The sequence below is a fragment of the Bombyx mandarina genome, chromosome 21 (assembly GCF_030267445.1).
Source record: "Bombyx mandarina strain Sakado chromosome 21, ASM3026744v2".
NCBI classification, from domain to species: domain Eukaryota; kingdom Metazoa; phylum Arthropoda; class Insecta; order Lepidoptera; family Bombycidae; genus Bombyx; species Bombyx mandarina.
Window position 1 is genome coordinate 9488760 of NC_143227.1, and position 27219 is coordinate 9515978.

The 27219-nt window shown below is 37.0% G+C and overlaps 2 protein-coding genes across 9 annotated transcripts in view; one reads left to right on the forward strand and one right to left on the reverse strand.

The window, feature by feature from the left end:
• Rbcn-3A (rabconnectin-3 alpha) overlaps positions 1-14473 on the reverse strand; it is a 70906-nt gene extending 56433 nt beyond the window's left edge. For 5 of the 7 annotated variants that reach the window (XM_089736323.1, XM_028171860.2, XM_028171857.2 and 2 more), the window contains exons 1-12: positions 14177-14473; positions 11832-12032; positions 8546-8699; positions 7685-7758; positions 5718-5847; positions 5201-5321; positions 4027-4215; positions 2675-2802; positions 2320-2480; positions 1906-1984; positions 1062-1133; positions 5-191 (exon numbers count right to left, since the gene is read on the reverse strand). In XM_089736323.1, the coding sequence (XP_089592449.1) occupies positions 5-191; positions 1062-1133; positions 1906-1984; positions 2320-2480; positions 2675-2802; positions 4027-4215; positions 5201-5321; positions 5718-5847; positions 7685-7758; positions 8546-8699; positions 11832-12032; positions 14177-14263 (1583 nt within the window). In that variant the 5' untranslated portion in view covers positions 14264-14473. The remainder of the gene's footprint in view (positions 1-4; positions 192-1061; positions 1134-1905; positions 1985-2319; positions 2481-2674; positions 2803-4026; positions 4216-5200; positions 5322-5717; positions 5848-7684; positions 7759-8545; positions 8700-11831; positions 12033-14176) is intronic. The other 2 variants (XM_028171858.2, XM_089736322.1) reach the window with 1 other exon arrangement.
• Positions 14474-15398: 925 nt separating this feature from the next.
• The window catches only part of EndoA (SH3 domain containing GRB2 like, endophilin-A), a 39575-nt gene continuing 27754 nt past the window's right edge, over positions 15399-27219 (forward strand). The window contains exon 1 of one of the 2 annotated variants that reach the window (XM_089736565.1): positions 15399-15628. The gene's annotated coding sequence lies outside the window, so the exon portion shown is untranslated. The remainder of the gene's footprint in view (positions 15629-27219) is intronic. The other variant, XM_089736564.1, reaches the window with a different exon arrangement.

The window sequence follows — 27219 nt, forward strand, 5'->3', positions numbered from 1 at the left end:
TTACCATATAAGAAAGCTTCCATCGACGGGATGTATCGAGAAAAGCAAATCAGGACTTTGATGCCAGTCCCGAAGTAGCACTTCGATTTTAGCGTCAAGCGAGTCCGGGAGATGGGTGCACGTGACGTCGGTCGCTATTGAGTTTATTGATGTTGTGTTCGATAAACTCGGATGACTATGGTTGCCGGTAGCTGTTAAACATAGAAATCAATAATATGTATTTTTTATTTAAAACCGAAGTACACATTGACATAAATTACGTTATGTAATAGCAGATAGATAAAAAAATATATATTCACCATTAACAATGAGAAACTTAAAGAATTCAAAATTATTTACAAATATTATTGGTTCGCAAAAATAAACACTAATATTCCGTAAATTTTTATCGTGGAATATTGATGCGGTCTGGTTTTGAAGGTTGGACCAGTTTTTATGCAATTCAATTGAGACTTCATATCTGAAGATAATTCGCACATATACATACGTACATATGATCATAAATCAACACTTATAAATATCATGTTAAATACATATAATATGTTTAATTCATTAATGTGTTTCCTTAAAATAAAGCGCAACAACAGTGCTAAGAACTGTGTTGTTTAATTAGAATAGTTAATAAAGTAGCTGTGACCAAATGAACTATAATCACTTTTCAGCTTTTGTATACGATTTTATTGCCTACGAAGACACTGGCTACTGAGTGAATCGATGAAATTTCAATAATATGTACATAATAATATATGTTACTGTTTTGTTCGTTTAACGTGGTAAATTTTACTATTCAGTTATGGGCTGCGAAATGAAAATAGCTTATTTTTCTATTTAACTTTAATTATAATGCATAGTGATAATGTTTCGAGTTAAGTTGGGAGATTAGTAACTATGGATATATATATAAAAAATGGACCTCTTCTCTATTACAGATACGTGTAAATTACCTGTGAAATAATCCTATCCGCATAACAAAGACAACAGAACAAAAGTCTTTTTGTAAGCGTTTTTAATTTAATACGTAATGTGGTCTAATGTGTCATGTTCTCTGTTATCGATATTACCTGGGGGCTCATCACTATTGCTGTTATCCTCAGACTGTATTTTTGTCAAATGATGACTAGGCCGCCTATGTCCTAAGCGGCATGGAATGATCAGATAAGCAAATAAAAAGCTATCCATCACATCTTTCATCCATCGTCGTAATATGTTTTATGTTAAAATAATCTTTGCGTTTAGTTTGAAAATACATAATTAATATAAAAATTTCATAATTAATATAAAATATGCCTTCGGGAGGACCCCATCAGGAACGAAGTTCCTTACTTTCCATATCTCATGCCGAATCTATATCCGTCTGGTTTACGACAGGATCGCTCGCTTCTAAGCTCTTGCGTGTCGTGTTTTATATGAAAAATTCCATTGTGAGTTTAAATTTTCATTCCATCAAAGTTAGTTCAAATTCCATAAAATGTAATGAATTGTATTCGATATTTTAATTTCGTCTCAGAGACTACTTTTATAAGATCGAGTTTTGTATTATACATATATCTGTGTATGACAGCAACTAATCGTTTTTAATCCTAATAAGATCAAGTTTACAAAACAGATTAAAGGGATATCGCATCGGCGTTTTTATCGTAAGCGAGTTTTAATACGCGAGCAATTTTATTAAGCAAGTTATACTTTAAGGTCATATTTGTTTATGATTAAAGTGACGGACTTGGAATATTGCACTTTTTAGTTATTTCTTTTTGATGATTTTCACCACCCAAACCTTGTTAAGGAACTTCGATCCAAAAAGTTTTGTGGGTTATATCTGATAAAAGTTTAAAAATCTGATACTACTTCAGGAAGTTTATATAGGTAGCTGTAGCAAATATACTTTTATCATTTAATTGTACATACTGCCGTCATTCTCTCCATCCGGATGTGCCGTTTGATCTGAACCGGAACCTCCTTCGTCTGTTTCTTCTTTATCTAATATCTATGACAACGAAACCGGTAATTACCATTATTAATGTTAACATTAATTTCAAATCAATAAATTCTGTATCTATGTACACGTTTCTAATAAATTAATGTACTAAATAATAAGAATAAATTTCTTTCGTAGCGGCTATGTTTTGGGTGCAAAACGAATAACTATAACAATGTTTTGATACCTTCCGATTCCTTCCTGTTTGTTTCGATGCGATTGAAATGTACACAAATCGCTTAAGTATAAAAATATATTTTTACTGAGATCAACCTATAGAATAAACTATGATAAAAATTAATAGCGGCGTTGCTGTCCTTAATATTAAATCGAGACAGACTCACTTTCTTAGTCAGATCGTGTAGTATAGCTTCGGCCTGGCTGGTGAAGTGCATCTCTTTGTTGTGAAGCCAGTGCAGTATAAACCGCCCTCCCCCGGACAAGGACGGAACTAACGGAATGTCTGTCTCCGCGTTTATGGAAGCCGCTAAGTGGAAATGTAGACCTGGAATTGTCACATCAATTTAAAAAAAAAAAAAAATTTCTTAGATGGGTGGACGAGCTCACAGCCCACCTGGTGTTAAGTGGTTACTGGAGCCCATAGACATCTAGAACGTAAATCTGCCACCCACCTTTAGGCCACGACGACTTCACGATTTTTAAAGTTTTCTAAAGTCACAAAATGAAATTGCAACTTACCACCAGTATAAGTGTAGGCGTGGTACGGATTATGAAAATCGTGAGCGCTGTATGTGGAAGGGAGAGTGGGAATCGGAGCTCCGGGTTGCTTGGAAGACTGCGCGTTTCGTCTTATATGGAAACATGTTCTGAAATAAATTTTAATAATCCATAAGCTATTTTTTCGGCGAACAAGGTTCAGATTTTTTTTTTTTTTTTTTATGATTGAAAGTTTACTGGTGGCCCGAAGGCCTTTCCAGTTTCACCAGGACAGGTGGGCGAGCAAAGGCTCAGCCAAGAGGGGCGGGATTTGCTAACAACTGCCCGAGCGCCTCCGAAGGAGACCTAACAACTCAAGAGCAATTGTTTCGCGAATGAATCTACTACCGGATCGGAATCGCGACCCGGTGAGAAGATCCGGCGAGAAACTCAGCGGGCTGATGCATGGGTTAGGTTGCACGTCGACCTCTTTGTCGAGTTCGACGAGTACGTTTACCGGGGTCCCTAAGCCTGCCCCTAGTATTAGAACTGAAGGCATCTAATGCAAAGGTTATTGGATCTGATGGATCCGTAAGGACGTGTCTAGGGCGTCGACGGTGACTGGCTCCTGCATGATCAGGATTCGGGGAGTAGTCAGCGGCGGCAACGATAAGGCGATTATCATGACACATAGCCTTATCGAAGTAATTCAGATCTTAATCTGGCAACAATATAGTACAATATAAATCAACACACAAGACGATGTAGGGAGAACACATTTTTGTCACCATTTGTATTCTGAAATAAATAAAAATGAATTGCTGTTCGTTAGTCTCGCTAAAACACGAGAGCGGCCGGACCGATTTGGCTTAATTTTGGTCTTGATTTATTTGTGGAAGTCCAGAGAAGGTTTAAAAGATAGATAAATATGAAAATGCTCGGAATTAAATAAAAATAACAATTTTGTTTTTCCTTTGACGTGTCCCCCGTCGAACGGATTCCTTTTGTTTGTTTCAAGTTTATTTTATACAAAAGTTTAGGTTTTTTATTTATCGATTGAAGCACTACGAAGTCTGCCGGGTCAGCTAGTAAATAATAATTGTTTTTTATTAATTACGAAAGTTTTGAACTTGTCTTCATATGAATCGTGGAAAATAATAACTTAAAAAAATTAATTGTATACTCATTATTTTATCCCAACAGAGATATTATGATATCGCTCATTAGAAAAAATTACCAAAAGTGATTGGTTTCAAACATCATCACAGTCTTTTGAAGCGTGAAAATTATATGACGTCTTAATACGAAGTCTGCCGGGTCAACTAGTTCTGTCAATAAATATATGAATGATACTAATGCAGTTGTATGTAAGTGTATAGTCGTGGTACACTAACTTCATGTGCTTCAAGCGCTGCATGAAGCGGTGCTTGTGTCGGTGCGTGGCTCGCTGGCGGCGCGGCGGGGAGCGCGACTGCGAGGAGGCGCAGCCGCCGCCCCACTCGTCCTCCGGGATGAGCGTCTCCGCCCACACGCGGCAGATGTTGTCCACGCATGACGTCACTAACACGTTACCCACGCTGCCCCTAAACAGGTTTTACGGTAATTAACCCTTTGACTGCCATGCAGGTCACATGTACCTCACGTGGCGCACTGAAGTAATGTCGATTTTTCTCTTTTTTTTTTACTAAGGCGCCGTAATATCTTTTAGACTCCGGAAACGATGAATCCGATGCTACGGAGAAAGAGTCTATTTCAAAAAGTCCTAAAGGACTAAAGCATGTACAAACAAAAGAAGGCAAAATTAGGAAATCCAGGCGTCTAGGTAACTGAAATCGAGATAATTACTTCAGTGCGCCGCGTAGGGTACCGGTGACCTACACGGCAGTCAAAGGGTTAATAAATCAATCTACTGGTGGTAGGACGTCTTGTGAGTCCGCACGGGTAGATACCACCGCCCCGCCTATTTCTGCCGTGAAGCAGTAATGCGTTTCGATTTGAAGGGCGGGGCAGCCGTAACTATACTGAGACCTTAGAACTTATATCTCAAGGTGATTAGCGCATTTACGTTGTAGATGTCTGTGGGCTCCAGTAACCGCTTAACACCAGGTGGGCTGTGAGCTCGTCCACCCATCTAAGCAATAAGAAAAAATCAAATGTTACAGGCACAGTTTTATCTGTTAGCCAAAAAAGTGAAATGCCCACGTTGAGGGATATGGGTTGTGACGTTTGCCATTTTCGCCGGATCTTCTAAGTGGATCGCGATTCCGATCCAATGGTAGATTCTGCGATGCATTTGCTGGGTCTAGTGATAGCAAAACCTCTTAACTTGAGCCCGGGAGCTCACCTAAGCGTTCGCGCGAATCTGTAATAGCCCCATAGCATACCAACAAATAGGTATAGAAAAAAATTGCATTCAAATCTCGCATACTCATCTTATATTACCAATACGTGGGAAGATGATCCGCCGATTCAAAGGTCGCACAAAAAAATCAATTGTAAAATTATTGAATTCTAAATTTTACACCCTGTATATAACGTTACAATTTTTCTTATCAACTGTGAACTTACTTCGGCATATACTTGCTGGTTTTCCTCCAAGACAGATGCGTCACAGCTCTAGGATGGGCAACGTATATGAAAGTGTAGTTTAGCTCTGGTGAAGCGTGCTCTCCTTGGGCCTGGACGAGAACTAAAAAAAACATTGCCTTTTCAGAGGAATATCCTGTTTTCAGAGGTTTGATGCCTATATAATTTCTTTATTGAGGCCTATATAATTTCTTTTGTTGAAAATATTATTAATTCTAGATAGTTTAACAGAAGAAGTTTTAAATATGCTATTCCCTAAACTCTTCCTTATACCCTTTAAAATATGAATTATGATATCATATTATGAACAATTTAGATGTTGAACCCCGATTATGATTTGTTATTTATTATTATTAACCAAATAATGAGCATCGAAATTAAACACAAAAAATATCACGAATGAGACTTTATCCTCGTATTTTCTATTACTACTATATGTATATCAGAATTGGTATAGAGCCAGATGAACGTTATTAAAAAAAATATTCAAAAACCGAACCTTTATTCTGGTACCATATCTTGACAAGCCTATCATTGACACCAGATGTTGCAAACAGAACTCCGTCCGGGGAGAAGGCCAGGTGGTGGGTAGGAGTTGCTGTGTTGCAGTGCCATACACACAGCCAACCCTAAAAATAAAAATATATACTACTAAAAACGGTAGAAGCGTAACAGATAATAAATCAGACAATCCGATAATGAAAATAAGTTTGCCCGACTATTTCGACAATAAGGGGAAACAGATTGCATATTCGTGACACGTTCACTTCTAGCTACTTCAAGCAATCACTCTATTTAACCGTAGTGACAACATCCTCTCCTCAATTACCTCATCCCTTCCAAACTTAACCTATCCCCAACCACTAATTTCCTAATTCAAATATTACTAGACGCAAGGCGTAGCGATCCCACACGGGTAGGTAGCACAATCTATCAATATCAGCAGCGAAGTATTAAAATGTTCCGGTCCGAAGGCTAAGGCAACCGTATTACAGAACTATTGACACCCTCATTCGTTTCCCACGATGAGGGCGTGCATTCACTTCTTAATGTCTGTGTGCTCTCTCAACTTATAAACAAATAAAAGATGTTCGGCATTCCATTATACGAAATTAAGATCGGAGCAAAGCTTTTCCCGGATATTTACCAAAGAAATTAATATTATCAATTATATTAACAACAGATCATCAGATAGATCATCAGATCATAAAAGAATTTATTTTATCGCATTCATATCTGTTGTCAAGACCTCCCCTTTAACGTTTATTAGAATATCATTTTTTTTTAAATTAGTATTGCCTCAATACACAGAAGAACACACACCCTACATAATGAAAAGTGTGTGGAAAAGCCCTTTTGAAACTGGACATGCCGTAGGGCTTCAGAAAAACTATAGAAATTTTAGAGATTCAGTGTACGTGGAAGAGAATAATGCTGTAAGCCTGTTTTATACTACTTATATGTTTTTTAAATTGCCGTTAATGGCAACTATACTTGAGACCTTAGAACTTATATCTCAAGGTGGGTGGCGCATTTACGTCGTAGATGTCTATGGACTCCAGTAACCACTTAACACCAGGTGGGCTGTGAGCACGTCCACCCATCTATGCAATAAAAAAAATAAAAAAAATATGGTCACGGCTCGTCTGATATAAAGTCATCACCAGTGTCCATAGACATCACAATATAGACAACGTGAAAGAAGCTATATAAGTTAACTTGGGATTCCCCCACCACCGCTATCAAGTCACTTATACAATCATATTCCCACATTAGGTTTGGACGAACGACAAATAATATGCGTAAGAGTATAGTATCTTATGCGCAACGTTGACCTCATTGTCAATAAAGCAAGTCGTATTTTATATAATCGTTTATCAATAGTTTAAAGTTATTTAAAATCAATAAATTTTCTTCGGTGTCGCATCCTATACAAGTAGATAATGTGTGTGTGTAGATATGTAATATACCGAAATAATAAATACTTGTATATTTGATATTAGTTCGTCCCTCTAGTATGAATCAGTACTAGATGTATCTTCTAATTATATTTCAATTTATCTCTCCTATAATTTCGTTTTCGTCGCGTTTTTTTTACATATATACAACAATTTGTCTCCCGGGGGCATATGAAAACTATACAAATGTCCTGACAATGAAAGAGTATAAATCATCTTTCAACGCTGTAATTTTTACAATAATTAGTCATAATACAATACAATATTAACTATTTAAGACCATTGAACGTATGACATATGTTACGGAGACTGTGAACGTCCTTGAAATTTCAAGTTCCGCTATTATGAATTAGCATCAATTAACGGCTAGTTTTTATATATTGGTTATACATACATAGTTATTATGCTAGTCGAGATAATCAAAACAACGATATCAACCGAGAGATTGGACGTATTGTTGTAACAGTTTATCTTATCTCGGCAGAGTAATCTACATGTTTCTACTTACGGGTTCCTCCTCCTCGGTCTGCTTTGGTTTGTCATCTCGATCGCCACCGATTTGAAAGGTCACACCCGAACTTGCTATAAAACAGTATGAGTATACTATCTTGGCGCGTAATTTGTGTAGAAGGGAAACTGTTATAGCTAATTATCACATCAATTCATAGTCAAACAATTATGCTATTGTGGCAAAAACAATTATTGTGTATGATTGTGGCAATCGTGAATGACCTTAAACGCCATATTTAAATGTAAAGTATAAGTTTACAAACACAGGAATCTTTTGAAGTGGCTTTTAACGTTTCTTTGATAGAAACAATATAAAATATTTTTGTACTAAGTATATAAGTATTGTTACTTAATTTCAAAACGTAACATAAGTGATTACAAAAACAAACATCTCGACTTCAACGTATTTATTTTCTTTATCTTATGGTAAATTTTAAAATGGAACGCAAAAAATCTATAGTGTGGCCTTAAATCACGTTATCCCATGTGATTTGGAGATAAATTATGATAGTGACCTAGTTGAAATAAAAACATAACAAATAAAAAACTATTCCTTTAAACAACGTTACAAATAATTACAGGTATAATATTTACTGGTGGTAGGACCTCTTGTGAGTCCGCACGGGTAGGTACCACCACCCTACCTATTTCTGCCGTGAAGCAGTAATGCGTTTCGGCTTGAAGGGTGGGGCAGCCGTTGTAACTATACTTGAGACCTAAGAACTTATATCTAAAGGTGGGTGGCGCATTTACGTTGTAGATGTCTATGAGCTCCAGTGACCACTTAACACCAGGTGGGCTGTGAGCACGTCCACCCATCTAAGCAATAAAAAAAAATGATTATGTTGAGAAAACTTACGCTGACTGTCATCTTGATATAGGGATGCCTGATGCCATAGCTGCAGTACTTTGCCCCCGGTCAGTAGCCGTGTTCCTTCAAGATTCCAAGAAAGTGCAGTAATCGGACCATCCGCGACAAATTTCCCAGTTTGCACCCATCGATACTCCAATCCCTGCGATCGTTATTAAAATTTAAAATGTTGAATTGAATTATTCGATTACGATGCTCGGGATGTGCCCGTTTATTGATTCTGTGACTGTTTAAAAGTAAATAAGTAAAAATTATAGTTTCTCGAGCGCTATGACATATTTTTTTTCCTCTACCTATTCGATGGTAGCCTAAGAGGCAATTCCAGATACGCCCGGACGCGTAAGTGAGCTTGCGAGCTCAACCTAAGAGAATCAGTAACACCCTAGCAAAATCTGTGCTTCGCAGAATCTACCACCGGATCGAAATCCCGACCCGCTGAGAAGATCCTGCGAGAAGGTCAATGGGCTGATGACACGTCTTTGACCAAACGAGGCTCGTGGGGACTACACTAAGGTAGGCAACAGCTTGGCTGCGCACCTTCCATTGCTGATGACTATGAGTGACGGTAACTATGTGGACGCTATGCTAGTCTCGTCTGAAAGGCAATAAAAATATATATGTTAATTCCATTTGAGATTTTGTTTCACTCTCTTTGAGAACCACTGAAATATTTACGTTAACTACTGAAAAAGCTATGACGTAATTCGAATGATCATTGCATGTATTGTTTTTTTTAAATGATTGCCTTAATCGTTTACATTGTACGTCATATGATTGTGATGTCTAAAATATTTCAATAGAAATATGATAGGTGGGTATGTATTGTGCAAGTACACTTTATAGGAATGTAATTTTCGTTCGTTATTTATTGAGATAAAATTCCGAAATCTCGACAAGATAATTCTGAATGACAACTAACTAAACAATGATATCGACAACTTTAGTTTTACAATTCATTTCGAGTTTTCCAACAAATCTGAAGGATGAAGGTTAGCGATTTAACCGATTTAATACTCCCACGAAGGGACAAAAATAGTTTGGAAGGTTCTAGTGATGTCCAATGTCCATCACTTTCAAGTTTTATGATATAATATGTAGGTTGAAAACATAATTGTCATAAAAACTGTCTCTAAAGAAAAATGCTTTATAAGCTGATTTATTTTTTATAATATCAAGAATTACGAATAAATATGAGTATGAATGTAGAGTTAATATAATTGAAAGTACTTATATAGTTTAAGCTCCCTTTTTTTTTAAATGATGTAAATATTTGTAAATTTATCCTAAATGTACAAATAGCCATCAAACTAATAATTTTTTTTTAAGTTTTCTAGATTCAGGAAGCAATCGCCAGACTTAGGCGATAGAAAAGCTGGCCATATCGGAGTTGTAGAGACTAGCGTTCAACGAGCCGTAACCCAAATTCGGATGAGACAGAACTCGAGGCAGTCGGGGAGCTAACGCATTTAGCGCGGACCTCATTTCTCCCCGTGACCCCGTGACGCCATGACCATTGGGCTTCTCTTTAATCTAAAATAAAAGCTTCAATAACATGGCTGAATTAACTATCTTAACAATTATCCATTATATTTAAGCTATCAGAAAAGGCTAAAACCAAATCTAATTTTACACTTCCTATCAATAATTCAATTTTCACTACCGATAACACAATGCACATCCATCAACAATGTCATTGGATTAAAAGAGCAAAATATGGCACACGCATACCCAACGATCTAATCAATATTTTTTTTATTGCCGTATAGGCAGACGAGCATACGGCCCACCTGATGGTGAGTGGTTACCGTCGCTCATGGACGTCAGCAATGCCAGGGGCAGAGCCTAGCCGCTGCTTACCGTTTAATACTCTCCACAAGCCTCGTTTGAAGAAGGACATGTCATAGCGCTCGGGAAACACCGTGGAGGGGAGCTCATTCCATAGCCGGATGGTACGTGGCAAAAAAGATCTCTGGAAACGCACTTTGGATGAACGTAGTGGCTCCAGGTAGTATGGACGAACTCTACTCCGGTGGCGGGCGGTGCGATGGTAAAAGCGAGATGTCGGTATCATCTCGAACAATTCCTCAGAGCACTGATATATCATCAAAATCTTGCAAATGGTTAGTAAACTTGCTTAGTAAAAGTAGAAGTTGCCATTTTATTTCAAAAATGTATATATTTTTGTACTAGATGGGTAGATGAGATTCCAGTTCAATTGTTGTTAAGTGATTCACAGATGTTGCAAATTTGTAGCTCTGATCAACAGAAACGTGAAGTCGAAGTATTAATTACGTTGTATAACATCCCTTTGTAACAACGTGAAACTCTTTTTTTTTTTTTTTGGTCAGGAGGAAATCGCCGGACTTCCGCCCTCCACTGGGGACGGCGGGCGGAGCATGTCGGAGTCGAACCGACTAAAACCTCCTGTCGCTCAACAACCAACGTCCAAACCTCACATGAGACAGAACTCATGAAAAGGCAAAGGGGGGAAAGTGAAGTGTTTAGTGCGGAGCACATCTCTCCCATCACCCTCCCCCTCGGGACGCCGGACTGGCGGTCGTCGGCGCCACGACCACCAGCCCTCTCGGTAACGTGACACTCTACTAAACTTGCATACGTTCAGTCATGACCTATGCAAGTGTAATGTTCGCTGTCGCGGCCCGCATGTCCATAAACTCGTGTTTAGTCTAATCCCCAGGATCCACTCTCGCTGCTTTTAGACCCTTCAAACACCGGTTACCGTCCGCGTCGAACTCGTCGATCATGACGAAGAGTTCGACGCGTGAACGAACCCATAAAACTGACATAGTCCACTGAATTTCTCGCCGGGTCTTTTCAGTCAGTCGCGATTCCGAACCAGTGGTAGATTCTACGAAGCACTAATCTTGCTGGGACTAGTATTAGGACATTCTCTAAGGTTGAGGGAATATAACGGGGATTTCATTCCACCCTGCACTTGTTTTTTCTGTTTTATTCTTCATAAATAAATTGGCAAAAAAATTATGTTTATCATGTTTTTCATTAAATAGTTGAATCGTTCATACGAATATGAAATTATTTAACTATATTACAAACGGTAGGCAGTGGCTTGGCTCTGCCCCTGGCATTGCTGAAGCCATGGGCGACGGTAACCACTCAACATCAGGTGGGCCGTATGCTCGTCTGCTTACAAGGACAATAAATAAATAAATAAATAAATATTTTTAAACAGGCAATTAATATAAACAGAATGTTCCTACAAAAATGTAGCAACTGAATATTTTGTAGTACTTACATGGGTAGTAGCGGCAGAATGAATAAGAGGCGTGGGTTCGAATATGCAAACTTCGGAACCATAAGCCGCGGCAATTTTTCCGGTATCAGTGCTGCAGTCGAGAGAACCAATGCGGACGTAGCCGTGAATCGCACCAGGTATTATTTGAACGCGTTCGAAATTGGAAGCTAATATCACTATGTTACATCCTGCTGCATAGGCCTGAAAACAATTTACACACGTCAGTTAAATAATACGATTTTATTACTGTGAGAAAGAAAGAAAACAATTTTAACAATTCTGAAAATTAAAATGTAAGAAATGGCTTTAAAAAATATTTAAATATTGGCACTGGAAAGGTCACCAACTTAGTAGTATGCTGCACAATGGACTGCAGATCTATTTTGTTATAGATCCGTTTGCAACAAGCAAACTACATTGCGAATCGCCTTCGTATTTTCCAGAGAGCTATAAGTAATGGACCATTAATAAAAATATCTCACTGCTGAGTGTATAAATCAAAATTTATGCACTAATTATAAGAACAACAACAATTGTTCTACAAATTTTTCAAATCTATTTTTGATAGTAGCACTGCTGGTAGAAAACTTCTTACATAACAATACTTGTCTATCCTAAATATTTCAACAATTACATGGCAAATAACTTTTATCTATGTATATTTAGGATGTTAGCCTATAGGGGGCATATCATCTCATGGCCATCCCAAGTAAATTGGTTATATTTATGTTATTCCCTGTAGAAATCACAATGTTAATTCAAAATCCCCAGTTAGATGAGGTTAAAGTCTGAATTGGCTGCAATACACCTGTGTCCCACCCTTTAAACTAGAATATACGATTTCTTAATATTAGGTATAAATGGTGGTACTTAATCATATACACTAATAATAATTATATAAACAAAAATAATTAGACCAGTAGCTACGTATAGTAAACCTGCAGGTGTAGGTACCACCAACCTGCCTTTTCCTACTGCAAAGCAGATCAGCATTCAGGTTTGGCAGATTGGACAGAAAATATACAATACAATTGTGACTTTGACCTCTAGTCTCCAGGTGGGTGGTATATTGCGAAGTGAAGCTATAGGCTTCAGTAACCACTTAACACTGTGGGCCAGGAGTAAGATGGCTATAGAAGATGTTTCAAAGATTCAACTTATATAATGCATATACAATGGGAAAATTTAATTTGCCTCATCCCTCATACAAGGTATAAGCAAGGGTGATTGAAGAATTTGTTTTCAGGAAGAAGTTTCAATGGTACATCAGAGAGCATCAATTTACAGAAATTAGACCATTTATTCTCATAATTAAGTAACAATAAAAAGTAAAATATAAAAAAAAGCCTTTACAGTATTATGTCTGTTTTTTATGTATCTAATGTAACTGTAATATATATTTTTACACTATTAATTTAAATGTTCAGGCACATAACAGTCTTAAGCTGTGCAGTCCATCTCAGTTGCAGATTTTTAACTCTTATTAAATTTGAATAAGGAAAGAATAGAGTTTAAATAATCAAGGTAAACATGAGAGTTCAGTGAGGAATCCCTTGAACATACTCATTAATCACAAGTACAAATACTGCTAGGGCACAGCCTTTAAGCTACATGTTAAATACATGTAGGTATGTAAATTCTCAATATGATTTTTTTTTATTGCTTAGATGGGTGGACGAGCTCACAGTCCACCTGGTGTTAAGTGGTTACTGGAGCTCATAGACATCCACAACGTAAAATGCGCCACCCACCTTGAGATATAAGTTCTAAGGTCTCAAGTATAGTTACAACGGCTGCCCCACCCTTCAAACCGAAACGCATTACTGCTTCACGGCAGATATAGGCAGGGTGGTGGTACCCACCTGCACGGACTCACAAGAAGTCCTACCACCAGTAAATTCCCTGATAGTCCTATTCCCTATACCTACTGATAAGTCATTTAAAAAATGAGACTGTAATATTATTTTCATTTTAAAATATGATTTTATATATTTTTGATAAAAAATTTATTCTTTTTTGTAACAATTATAATTATCCAGTTTACTCGTTTACTTTGTTATGTTACTGTAAACCAAAAATGATTGATCTGAACTTTTCACTATTTAGATTACTAACATGTAATGAAAAGAGGACAAGGTAATAAATTAATATTTCTAAGGCGAAAACGTTAGTCATCATGTTTCTAACGATACAGAATAAAATTGATTCAAAGTTTATCAAGACAAGTTCTTTAACAATTTTATGTTCTAAACATAATTATTCAATAACTGCTTTTGACATAAACGAAACCATGGTCACGAGACCTAGTTATCGACATAACATAGTCCTTGACCGCAGAGACTTACTGTAAATGGTATTCCCTCCACCGAACCTACAGCAAAACATTGATCTCCTGAATTACAGGCACCACTTAGCACTTGATGACAGTTCATCGTGAACTATTAAAATTAATCTTCGCTATATAATTTCCGCACAACTAAATTTAACAAATCTAATTACACTAAAGTAACACATAATTAACTATAGGTATTAAAATAGTTAACATTTGAATATATTTTTTGTTGTAATACTAATTATTATCACGATACCTAATTCACTGACAACTCACATCGAACGTGAGAGAATGACGTAGAGACAGAGAGTGAGTGAGTGAGAGACACAGGGTTGATAGCTCTTATTTCAAAGTTTCCCCATTTTTATAAATTTTTTGCCCAAAAAAATATGGTTAGATTTTCATGATTTGTTCGTTCCAATCACAGTATCTAATAATACCTAATGGAAAAGGCGGACAGCTAAATCAACGTTTTAAAGGCTGCTAAGGATAAAAAAAAATACTCAGTAAGAACCGTAGTGACTTGTTTGCGCCCTTGGCCTTACAGACGTTAACGTGTAACGGTAACTACTCATTATTATGTAGACCGTATCCTCGTTTGGCTACAATGAGAAAAAAATGGGCTTATATAGCTAAAGATGTAGTGTTACTGTGTGACTTCTTTGTATAATAATTATTAATATGTGTAACTCCTTCCAACGTTCTTTGAAATATGAAAGAAGGAGCAGTTATTATTATTGTTGTTTTAATTAATATTCAAACTATCAAACCAGGTCTTTACTTCATCCTTTCGACCATAATTCCGTCCTAATGGTTATGTGGTACCATTCTAAAATGGGACCACCCCATGTTATCTCATTGGTGCCTTAAAAGGCGAATAAGGATTCACTAGAGAATGCGAAGCAGCTTTCTTTGAATCTTATGCAAGCGTACCTTTTCTTTCTGGTCGTTCCCTCAATGCTGAGGATCGTGACTGTATGTCAATCTTCTCCACTCGGTCCGGTTCTGCGCCATATGTACCGCTCCCCATATCTGGCCTCCAGTCACCTCCTTGAGTTGGTCAACCCATCTAGCTGGCGCTCTTCCTCTAGCGTACCTACCTCTGCATAAAATTTACAAGTTGTCTCGCCTCACCATAGAGTTTATCTGAATAGAGGTGCTGCTTTCGTTTATCAACTTAACGTTAATCAATTGTCGCTTCGTTTTGACATGTACAAAATATGCCAACTGTCAACATGTAGCTGATCTGTTAAACCCATAGACCTATATGTTAAACCAGTTTTGACTTTTGATTTACAATCAGTTTGTACTTTGTATGAATTTTCTAATGGTAGGTATATTAAGTTCGTGCATAGTTTATAACAAGTGAAATTGATAGAAAGCTGTTGAAAACTGTTATCAGCTGATTCTACAGACTCTATAACTTCGATTTCTACGAAATTTGTTGAAAAGGTGAACAAACGAGGTAGGTGGTCTTTTCCTTGGATAAGTTCATTCATTAAAGATCAAAATAAAATTTGTTAAACTTCATACATTTTTAAATGCTGTTTTGTAAAAGTTACATTATAGTGCCTGAATGCTGCAATTGCTTCATCTTTAAGTGCAGGGTAAAAAGAATTAAATAAAATTATAAATTAAAATGTAAAACCTTACTTGAAAAAAAATGTGCAAGACTTAAAATGAAACGCATTATGTAGGGCTTTTTTGTATTTTTTTACTGTCCATTTTTCCATCAAAACAAAAACTCCAATATTATACCAATGTTAACATAATTCAGCAAAATTATCTATAGACACGTACTCATTCTGTACACAAACCATATCAATTTGCAGTGATAACAGTGGCATGTATTTTAAAATAAATGTAGTTTTATAATTTACATGGATGGAACTCTTGTAACTTTTATTTGCTCTTGTTGGAGAGAGGAGCATCAATTAACTTTTTGGTAGTAGGTTGACCTTCTGGTAAAATTTTCGCTGCAAATTCTACTTTATTAATGAACATCCTTGTGTGTGATAGCTTTCTGCCTGAGTGAATTTAGTTCAATTCAATCTATTAAAAACAGGTTTGTGTGGACCCTTTTGTTATACGGCTGCTATTCCAAAGAGTACTCCTTCCAGAGGTAGTTGTATTTTCGGGGTTAACATTTCGAGCGGTGCTAAATATTGTAGTCATCCATCAGTCCTCAACAGAGAGAAGCGATACTTTACACCTGAACTTTTGCTTGATACAGCACAGGTTTGGTTTTGTGTGGAGTACTGCTTCTGTTTCTGGGCTGGGACTCCCAAATATAATATACTTTTTTGCCATATAATTACCCATTCCCTCCACGGTTTTTCCTGAGTGCTATGTCATGTCCTTTAAATGAGGTTTTACAAAAGTGCTTAGCGGTAGCCAACAGCTTGGCTGTGACCCTGGCATTTCTAACGTCATTGAGTGGCAGTGGCAACTCCATCAGTTGGACTGCTTATCTACCTACAAAGGTAATATAAAAAAGTTTCTTTAATAATAAGAAATCAATCACCCCTGATGTTACCGAAGACTTTTTGGAGCCATTTTATCATGCCTGGTATTCTTCATCACATCCCAGCAGGATCTTCATAGACCGTCTGCAATAACAGTTCTATCCAGCCCCATAACTATTGCAGTTTTAGTTTGTTGTCTTATTGATTTGTGTAGACTGGGAAATAATCAGTTCAGGGTCTACCACTGCCAAGTTCGTGATCTTACCGGCCGTCTTGTACCGTCTGCCTTGTCACCGGCGTGCGGAATCACAACACGCTTCAACACTTAGAAGTCGTCGTGGCCTAAAGGATAAGACGTCCAGTGCATTTGTGTTGAGCGATGCACCAGTGTTCGATTCCCGCAGGCGGGTACCAATTTTTCTAATGAAATACGTACTTAACAAATGTTACTGGTGGTAGGACCTTTTGTGAGTTCGAACGGGTAGGTACCACCACCCTGCCTATTTCTACCTTGAAGCAGTAATGCGTTTCGGCTTGAAGAGGGGTAGCCGTTGTAACTATACTAAGAACTTAGAACTTATATCTCAAGGTGGGTGGCGCATTTACGTTGTAGATGTCTATGGGCTCCAGTAACCACTTAACACCAGGTGGGCTGTGAGCTAGTTCACATATCTAAGCAATAAAAAAAAACAACTTAGAGTTAAATCAAAAAAGTTGATAGAAAAGCGAGGATACTGTTATTATGGAAGAACAAAGGCGTAAAAGTAGTAGATATAGTATAAAGTGGTAGCAGATCAAGGTGTTGCATTCCTATATTAACTAATTAATAGCCAAACAGACCTAGGTAGGAAGATTCACGTTTTTTCAAAATAATCAGTACAATCCTTTATTCTGAGTAATTCTGACCAGTCCTTGATTAAATTAGTGGAAAATGACGAAAAAAAAAATATGCATATAGAAATTGAACAAGACCCGGTTGGGTTGTCAATAATTTCTACAGTCAATCTGCACTAGACGAAGGCGGTAAGTTTGCAAATCAATGGTTGCACTGAGTGCATTCAAGATGTTTACAGGCGCCGCGGGGGTTTTGCTATTTATAGAATTCGCCCCTGGTCTTTTTATAAGCATCTTGGAATTATTGAACGTTACGAATGTTAAAACGTTTCAAATGTTGAAGTCGGAATCGGTTTCCTATCGGTACGAAAGAATGTTCCGATTGGCTGATTTATACACACATTTGCAATTAATTATTGACTGTTTAAAAAGAAGTAAACCAAAACAATACCAAAAGTTTATGTATTTTTTTTATCAATAAACGAGATTTTGGGATATTGCGAATTTTGTGTACTTGAACGAATTCCAAAAAGGTGCGCTCTAATTTGTGAGAAAATTGAAAGGTCAGCAAATATCTCCCATATGATGACGCTCTTATCCTCTCTCATCTCCCGAATGCTCGGTCATTTAACCTTCTCTTTCGTAACATTTGGGTTTTGCCGGTATGCCGTAGTGACAGTTTTCAAGTGATATAACTGCATGTAATAAGATCCGGTATTTAGTTTGAAAGTTAAAACGTTTTATAGATGTTACAAAATCCACACCGGCATTACATAATAATATGTTAATATACGACTAAGCCCAGAAATGTATCCAATCCATGATCAGCAGTCATCTCACTTTTTTTTTTATTGCCCTTGTAGGCAAACGAGCATACGACCCACCTGATGGTGAGTAGTTACCGTCGCCCATGGACTTCAAATGGATGGTCCTCGAAATGGAGGCCACGGATGGGTACAAGGAGCGTGGGGCGTCCTCCAACCAGGTGGACTGACGACTTAGTGCGCACGGCGGGAAGTCGTTGGATGCGGAAGGCGGAGGACCGCATTATGTGGAAAGCATTGGGGAAGGCTTATGTCCAGCAGTGGGCAGATAAAGGATGATGATGATGATGATGATGATGGACTTCAGCAATGCCAGGGGCAGAGCCAAGCCGCTGCCTACCGAATTCGAATTTAATTCGTCACGTTTAATTAATACATAAACGTGTTTACCTTGAAATACAAATTTAGCAAAAGCTTTGTTTTAAGATTAATCCTTCGTTAATGTACACTTAGCTATATGTTTGCGCTCTTGTAAAGGATAACCTTAAGGCGCTAACTAATCACGATTTGAAATTAATTTTGTACCTACTCATGAACCTGACGTAATAGTTGAAAATCGCATATCGAATTTGATGTTGCGCCTGAGGTTGTGTGAGGAGAGCTTTGAGGATTTTATTTTATTACTAGAAATTTATAAATACATTTAACAAATGGACCAATTTAAATTGTTATCGCTGAAACTTTGGGACTACTTTCGTTAAACATGAGTGAAACGAATTAAATATAATAAAAAAATAAGCAATTTTTTATCCATGGACAGAATGTTTTTCAAAAATTTATTCGGTTGATATTTTTTGAAAGAAAGTGATTATTTTGTGTAGATTAGACGATTTAATAAAAGGGAAAAACCACGCCCTAAAACTGCTATTTAAATATGTACACATTACGTAGCGCTGTTGAAAATGCGAGATAAAAGCATTTGAATGTGGGGATCGAAAGGGGGATATTGTCTCCGCTGCAAAGCGATTCCTAGTGTTTTTTTATGTATTTATTCTTTAGTGTATACAGAAGTAATATTAAAAAAGGAACAATTTTAATGGCAGTAGAGTAGTAGTAGTACCAACGTTCTTAACTCATAAGTTATATTTTTACAATATAAATTATGGAAGGGACCTCTGACCAGCTGGTGGTTAATGAACACTAAACATGCAAATTAAAAATATAATATGACGGTTTTGATTTTCTTATTCTTTCAAAGCTAGTCACCGATATAATTGCTCATTATTCTTAGTTTAGCATTAAATTCGAACACCTAGAACTTATTTACAAATAGTTTTACATTTACCTTTCGTTAATCGATTGTATTTATGTTAGCTCCTTAATAAAAAATAAAAAGCCTGTTTCTTTTGAAATCAACGTCATGCTGGGTCTACCGCATGATCAGAGTTCATCTCAGGAGCCAAACAGTTCGTGAGAAATACACTTACTACCAAGTGGGTCGCAGGCTCGTTCAAACCTTTAAACTATACTTTGTATAAGTTATATTGTTAAAAGTATAGTTTCTCTGCAATGCGAAATTTAAATAAAAGTATAACGTAGCACGTTTGGCTAACAAAAGAAATCCTATCTTGTTTTCTCTATAAAGGTAGTCCGTATTTCTTCGAAACTTGGCTGCTACTTCTAAAAATAATATTTTCTGAGAAGCTCGCTCAGTAACATTGTGATGAGTCTTTACTGTTTACTATATTGAGAAGTCAGATATATCGCACATGCGGTGCTTGCTATAACATCACTTATGCAAAATATGTATGTCTTTTTCAGGAGAAGCGTTGAAAATTCAACATCTTAACACAATTATATAGTTCTTCTCGACTAAAGAAGTAACATGATAATATTCAAACTACAACTTTAAAAGTTATTATTGGATAACGTATAAATGGATTTTCTCAAACTCAGTTCAGTTTTAACAAGAATCGCATAAGTGACATTATAGTTCTGCAAACATTATTTTGCCAATAGATTGCAAATATTATAGTTACTGACATTTTGAATGTAAAATGTTAGAAACAAATTATAACTATAATTTAACAAATTATAAAGTCTGGACGTATTGGTTTGTGACGAAATGCCTTATTTGGTAAATTGCTTTGAACCAAATAAAAATGAATTAATTTAAGTAAGTTTATACAATATAACATCAAAGATTTTTCCGATTCGATTTAAAGATCATATTAAAATTTTATTGACCGAAGTACCATCTATATATTATTATATAAAAATGTATTGCTGTTCGTTAGTCTCGCTAAAACTCGAGTACGGCATGACCGATTTGGCTAATTTTGGTCTTGAATTATTCGTGGAAGTCCAGGGAAGGTTTAAAAGGTGAGAAAATATAAAAAGCTCGGAATTATAATAAAAACAAACAATTTTGTATTTCCTTTGATGTATCCCTTTGATGTGTCTTTTATTTATCGATTGAGGCACTACGAAGTCTGCCGGGTCAGCTAGTTTTAAATAATAATTAACTCTTTGGTCATTTGAAAACGACAAAATCTATTTCGCTATTTTTATATATTATTATGTTTGTAGTAGTTTAAATATCGTTGAATGGAGAGAAAAGAAATATTAAAAAAGGCGTACGAAAGTAATAGCAGAATTTATAAGACAATGGCAACATTTTTTTCACAGATCAACATATAGAACGAAATATTTAGTTTGGAATTATCCCGGTTTTTCTAAATGGAACTTTGACTAAACTGGAAATTCGCCAGAATAATCGGCAGTCCAGAAATAATTTATCATCGTCTGAAATTAAACGAGTTCGAAATCGATATGTACGTTGTGCGTTTAGTTTCAAGCACTGCTTGAACTCAATGTTAAAATAATTCGTACCTTAAAATAAAACCAATAAAACTGTTTTTGGTGTGTAATCAAAATAAACAAAGCTTTATAATGCGCACTCAGCGGTATCATATATGCCTCTCATAAGTGATGTCATAGGTCTACCGGACGTAGTAGACGTACATGAAGTCGTCGTGGCCCAAAAGATTAGACGTCCGGTGCATTCGTATCTAGCGATGCACCGGTGTTCGAATCCCGCAGGCGGGTACCAATTTTTTTAATGGAATACCTACTCAACAAATGTTCACGATTGACTTCCACGGTGAAGGAATAACATCGTGTAATAAAAATCAAACCCGCAAAATTATAATTTGCGTAATTACTGGTGGTAGGACCTCTTGTGAGTCCGCGCGGGTAGGTACCACCGCCTTCCCTGTTTCTGCCGTGAAGCAGTAATGCGTTTCGGTTTGAAGGGTGGGGCAGCTGTTGTAACTATACTGAGACCTTGGAACTTATATCTCAAGGTGCATTTACGTTGTAGAGATCTATGGGCTCTAGTAACCACTTAACACCAGGGGGGCTGTGAGCTCGTCCACCCATCTAAGCCATAAAAAAAAGAAGAAAAAAAACGTCCCATACTCTTAAACGTCTGAGTAATAGTCAGATAACATCGATTCTACTCACTTATATAAATGTAAATATATTCAAATTGCGTATAAAGGTCTCTCAGCCTAAACTAATAAAGAAATGTACACACTACTCCTGCACTAGAGTATACAATTGATAAGTCAGCACAGTAAAACTAATAGAAGCACGTTGAAATCTCAAGAACCGCACGCAGCACACAATCAATATGTTTACAGATCATTTATAAACCAAAGTATGTAAGTAAGTTCAGAAAACATGAAGAGGTCTAACCATAGAACGTAGGAGAGAGAACTGCTTTTCGGTCTTCAATGAAAATAACCATGTTTTGCACATAGCTTTATTTTTTAAATAAAGAATCTAATTTCCTTAATATCAAAGGATACAATCTAGAACTCGAATAGGAAACAAATATGTAGTCTTAAAGGAAAACTATTAAAAAGGAACAACAATTACTTTACATATACCGAAGCATTACTTACATGAAAGCGAATTAGTGGTTTTTATTTATAATTGCAATATTAAAAACTCTTCAAAATCTTGTGAGCCCATTAACAACCCAGCGGCTGCGTTTGCCGTAATATGTCCAATGCCACAATATCTGAATAGATATAGTCCAGAAGATCATTCCTGGCAGTCACGAACCTCAATGATAAGGAATCGATCAAGAATAAGGTCACGTTTATTGTTTGTTAACATACTTGGCATGAAAATGTAGAGTGGGCGGGCGACGGCAGACAGACGGGCGCCGTAAGTAATTCTTGGGAGGATAATAGCATCGCGCCCTGAATGAAATATCATCCTTACGAAAAAACATTTTAATGTTGTTAATAATAGACGAGCTTCAAATATGGATAATAGATAACATAATCGATAATACATTTGGTCTTCTTGTTAGCTCTTTATCTTGATGTTTGGGATTTTTAATGTATCTAAATAGAAATTTTGTATAGAAAATCATGTCACAACCCACCTTGTGTTAAGTGGTTGTTTGAGCCCATAGACACTTATTAGGTAAATGCCGCCACCCATCTTAAGATTGGAAAGCTTTTTATTGCTTAGATGGGCGGACGAGCTCACAGCCCACCTGGTGTTAAGTGGTTACTGGAGACCATAGACATGTACGACGTAAATACGCCACTCACCTTGAGATATCAGTTCTAAAGTCTCAGTATAGTTACAACGGCTGCCCTACACTTGAAACCGAAACGCATTACTGCTTCACGGCTGAAATAGGCAGGGTGGTGGTACCTACCCGCGCGGACTTACAAGAGGTCCTACCACCCGTAAACAACAGTTGTTTATTTTAACAACAATTATTTTCATCAAACTAGGTTCGAGTGTGGTCCTCATGTGTAGGCTGTGGATTGACTATGTCTCGGACCTTATACCTCGGACTGTATTTGTGTAACGGTAACTAGTTACTAGAGGACCGTCGATTCCTCTGTCTATGTTGACCAGGAATAAATGAAACCATTTCACAATTGCAATATTGCATAATGGTACCTAGGATCTGTTCCAACATGACAATCCAAGTAATTTTGTGTTTGCGAGTTGGTGTATTATAATACATTTTTTAATAATATGCCTCTTGGTTTTGTCACGACCTATTTTCACGAGCGGCTCCGCTTCAATGGGGACGATTCTCACACGTACCGACACATTGACTTACATTTCATATGCTTGACCCGTTTTAACTCGGCCAACATCTCAATGGCTTAAATTGACAACGACCTTAGTAATAGATTCAAGACTACTTACTATGTGACGCATTAATTTGTTGTAAACCTGATAAATTTATATTACTACTTTGGGGTCGGTTAGAATGTAAAAAAAATTATATTTAATGTAATTTTTTTACTATTGAAAACATCATCATCGTCATTATCCTGCCCTTCTCTCAGTTACTTGGGGTCGGCGCAACGTGTTTTCTCCTTCCATACTCTTCTATCACATACCATTTCTTCGCTCACTCCCCTTACCTTTCTTACCCAAATCGTCTCTCACGCAATCCATCCATTTCTTCTTACTTTTGAAAACAATCAACGTAAATTAAAATTCGTGTAATCGTGCACCGGTAAATTATCAGGTAATAAGACAGGACTCATTAAAAAGGATGGTTTCGTGTTCGCCGAACTGTGAGCGTGCGCGCGCATTCTCTTCGATCCGAGCCAAACTCGTCTGAATGAAATCAACCAAGCTTAGAAATGCTATCCTCGCGCTGTTGTCGTTTTAGGTTTTTATCAATTTCATACTCTAGAAAACTTTTAATAGCATTTGAGTTATAAAATATGTTTAGAATGCTTGGACGAAAAAGCCTAACCTCAACGAAAATTTTGTAGGCAGCGGCCTGGCTCTGCCCCTGGCATTGCTGAAGTCCATGGGTGACGGTAACCACTCACCATCAGGTGGGCCGTGCGCTCGTCTGCCTACAGGGGCAACAAAAAAAAAATCTAGTTCGGTATCGACATACCCATAACAATGTTATTGTTGTTTAGAAAATTGAACAATTATAATATCAGTTTGTGTAGCATAATAAATTTGTGAATTTGAATTGAATTTGTAAAAGTGAAAAGTCTTATTCTTTCTATAGTAATTTAAATATATTTTCCAGTAAACAACAAAGAATTATCATGTATTGCAGATTAACGTACATACTTTATACCTACTGATTATAATTTCATAGTTGGTTTCATATTTTGCTTGTTTGATATCTATGATTCATTCATTCGTTAATATTTTAATTGATTTATTTTTTTGATAACCGTAAAAATTACATTCTATGAACTCATTGAAAATTGGCTCTTTCAGTAGAGTGCTAAATCACAATAAGAGCTCTATGTTTTCATCTCTCAAAAAAGTTGTAGACATTATCAAAGCTTAAAACAGAATGCCGCTTTTGAAATGTCGTTTGTGGTAATTGTTCTTATTATGTTCATGTGATTCGGGCGTCTATAATAAGTGCTAATGTCACAGTAGAAAATCTAAGTAGGTGCCTCTTTTGTTCGAAAATACATTATGATAATTTGAAAAATGTGTGGTTGGCCTTACAAATAAGGCTATATTTAGAAATGGCACGTCATATGATGTATTAAATTGAGTGTTTTTTATTTTTATATTAGATGTTTACAATGAACGATATACCATTAAGATTACACAACTCGAGCATGATGTCCTAGGTTTAATTTAAAGACTGATAATCCCCGAACTAATGTGATTTACTTGTAAAATGTCACAAAGATTATTATTTAACGAGTACTTACCACGATTTTCATATTTTATAAATAGTCTTAATAATGTAACAGATAGCCTCGAAAGCTTATAACAATTTATAAAACATTTTTACGTAAAAGCGCAAGAAATTTGTATGCTACCTACCTAATTTAATATTTAATAATAAACCGAGAAACACAATGTAATCAGCATCCTAGCCATTATTATTCAAGACCCTACTCGTATAGCTATATTTATCCTTATTCAGATGGATTTGTGGAACTGACAACTGAATAATACCACCTGTTCTCATGAAGAGTAAGATATTATTTAAAGTAATAACAAATTTATTCATCCAAAATTCAAATTAATAGCAATATTTAAAATTGTGCAAGTAATGTAAGTGAGTACTTAAGTTTCTTTGTATGACATAGAAATAATTCAACATTCAAAAACAGTGTTGAAATAGTCTATATTTTCCATTTAATTAATTAGTCGCTCCCTCGTGTTCAAGCCATCTTTTGTCTCGTCCAAGTGTACCTTTGCTCCCCACTTGGGGGGTGCAGCGCCGTGTCCTTGTCGCAAAGATAGGCTAGATTTGTCGCTGCCTGGCGTCGTGGCGTGATGCTTGGCGGTGACGAGTCCTGGAAGGCTATGCTCGACTTCTGCGAGTGTGGCATTTCGCGGAAGGAGGTAGCGGGGCGTGTAAGGCAAAGCTTTCCTTACTACGCAGAAATCCGGCGCCGCCGAGCAGGAGGTCGGGACCGGGGTCCCGTCCGTGATCCGGCCCCTTAAGAGCTTCGGGCTCCACCCGCTTTGTGCAAGGCGTTACCTAGGCGTGGGGTGGCGTGCTCAGCACGCTCGCCCGTATTAGGAAACCGGTCGATAGTAGGGAAGGTGCGGGTACCGGGTAGTAGCGCGGTGCCATCAAGGTGGGCTCCCGACTCGTCGACCGAGGGATCCGGTGGTCGTGTCGCTGGCAGCCGCCGGTCCGTCGTCTGGGGGACGGCGGGATGGATGTAATATGCCTAAACCCTGATCCCCCGTCTCAATAACCCCGACTGGGCTCCGGCCCGGTCCGGGGTAGGGCGCCGGCTCTGAGCGGCAGGAGTTTTTAGTGAGGTTCAATTCCCACATAGTGGATATCCGGCGATTTTCTACTGGGAAAAAAAAGTGTACCTTTGCTGAGATGTTCTCTGTAATACGAATGTAATGTGGGACTTTTTGACGTTCAACTCCGAAATACGCCTCCCTCAAGATTTGGAGTGACCTAGAAGAGAATCCACGAGAAACAAGCAGACGTTCTATTGATGTTTTAAAATGTTAAAAAAAAATGTTAAAAAATGTCAAAATAAAAAAGGTACGGTACCTTTTTTATTTAGACTATTCATTTAGAAATTTGATTAGAAACGACTTAAATAGCAATTGTAGCAATGTCCGATAATGAATCCACTATAATTTGATAAGTAAAACGAATAAAATAGAAATACGTCAATTATTATGAATATTCAAAAACTCCTTGTCTATTTCTTAAATCATGAATACAATATTGAGTAATTATACAACACTAGTGGTCGCCCGGTAGTCGAAATTCGACTATAATTAATTGAAATTATAAGTTTGTACACTATTATTATATGATTCTATTTTCAAAGATTATTATACTTCTATAATCACAAATGTCGCCAAGACTACACTATAGAAAAATATTAATAAAGACAAACAATATTTCATTTTAATCTATTCTCAATTTGACCACAGACGTCAAGAACAAAAGTTTGACATAAATAAATAGTATGCATACGTGTGTGTGTCAAATAAATGGTAGTGTGTGAACGTTTTCTTTATTGATTTAATGTATCTTTTATGCATTATTTAAAACAATATTTTCATTGTGCACTGCTTCTCTTTTTTTTTTTCTTGCTTTGATGTGTGGACGAGCTCACAACCCACCTGGTGTTAAGTGGTTACTGGAGCCCATAGACATCTACAACGTAAATGCGCCACACACCTTGAGATATAGCTCTAAGGTCTCAGTATAGTCACAACGGCTGCCCCACCCTTCAAACCGAAACGCATTACTGCTTCACGGCAGAAATAGGCGGGGCGGTGGTACCTACCCGTGCGGACTCACAAGAGGTCCTACCACCAGTAATTACGCAAATTATAATTTTGCGGGTTTGATTTTTATTGCACGATGTTATTCCTTCACCGTGGAAGTCAATCGTGAACATTTGTTGAGTACGTATTTCATTAGAAAAATTGGTACCCGCCAGCGAGATTCGAACACCAGT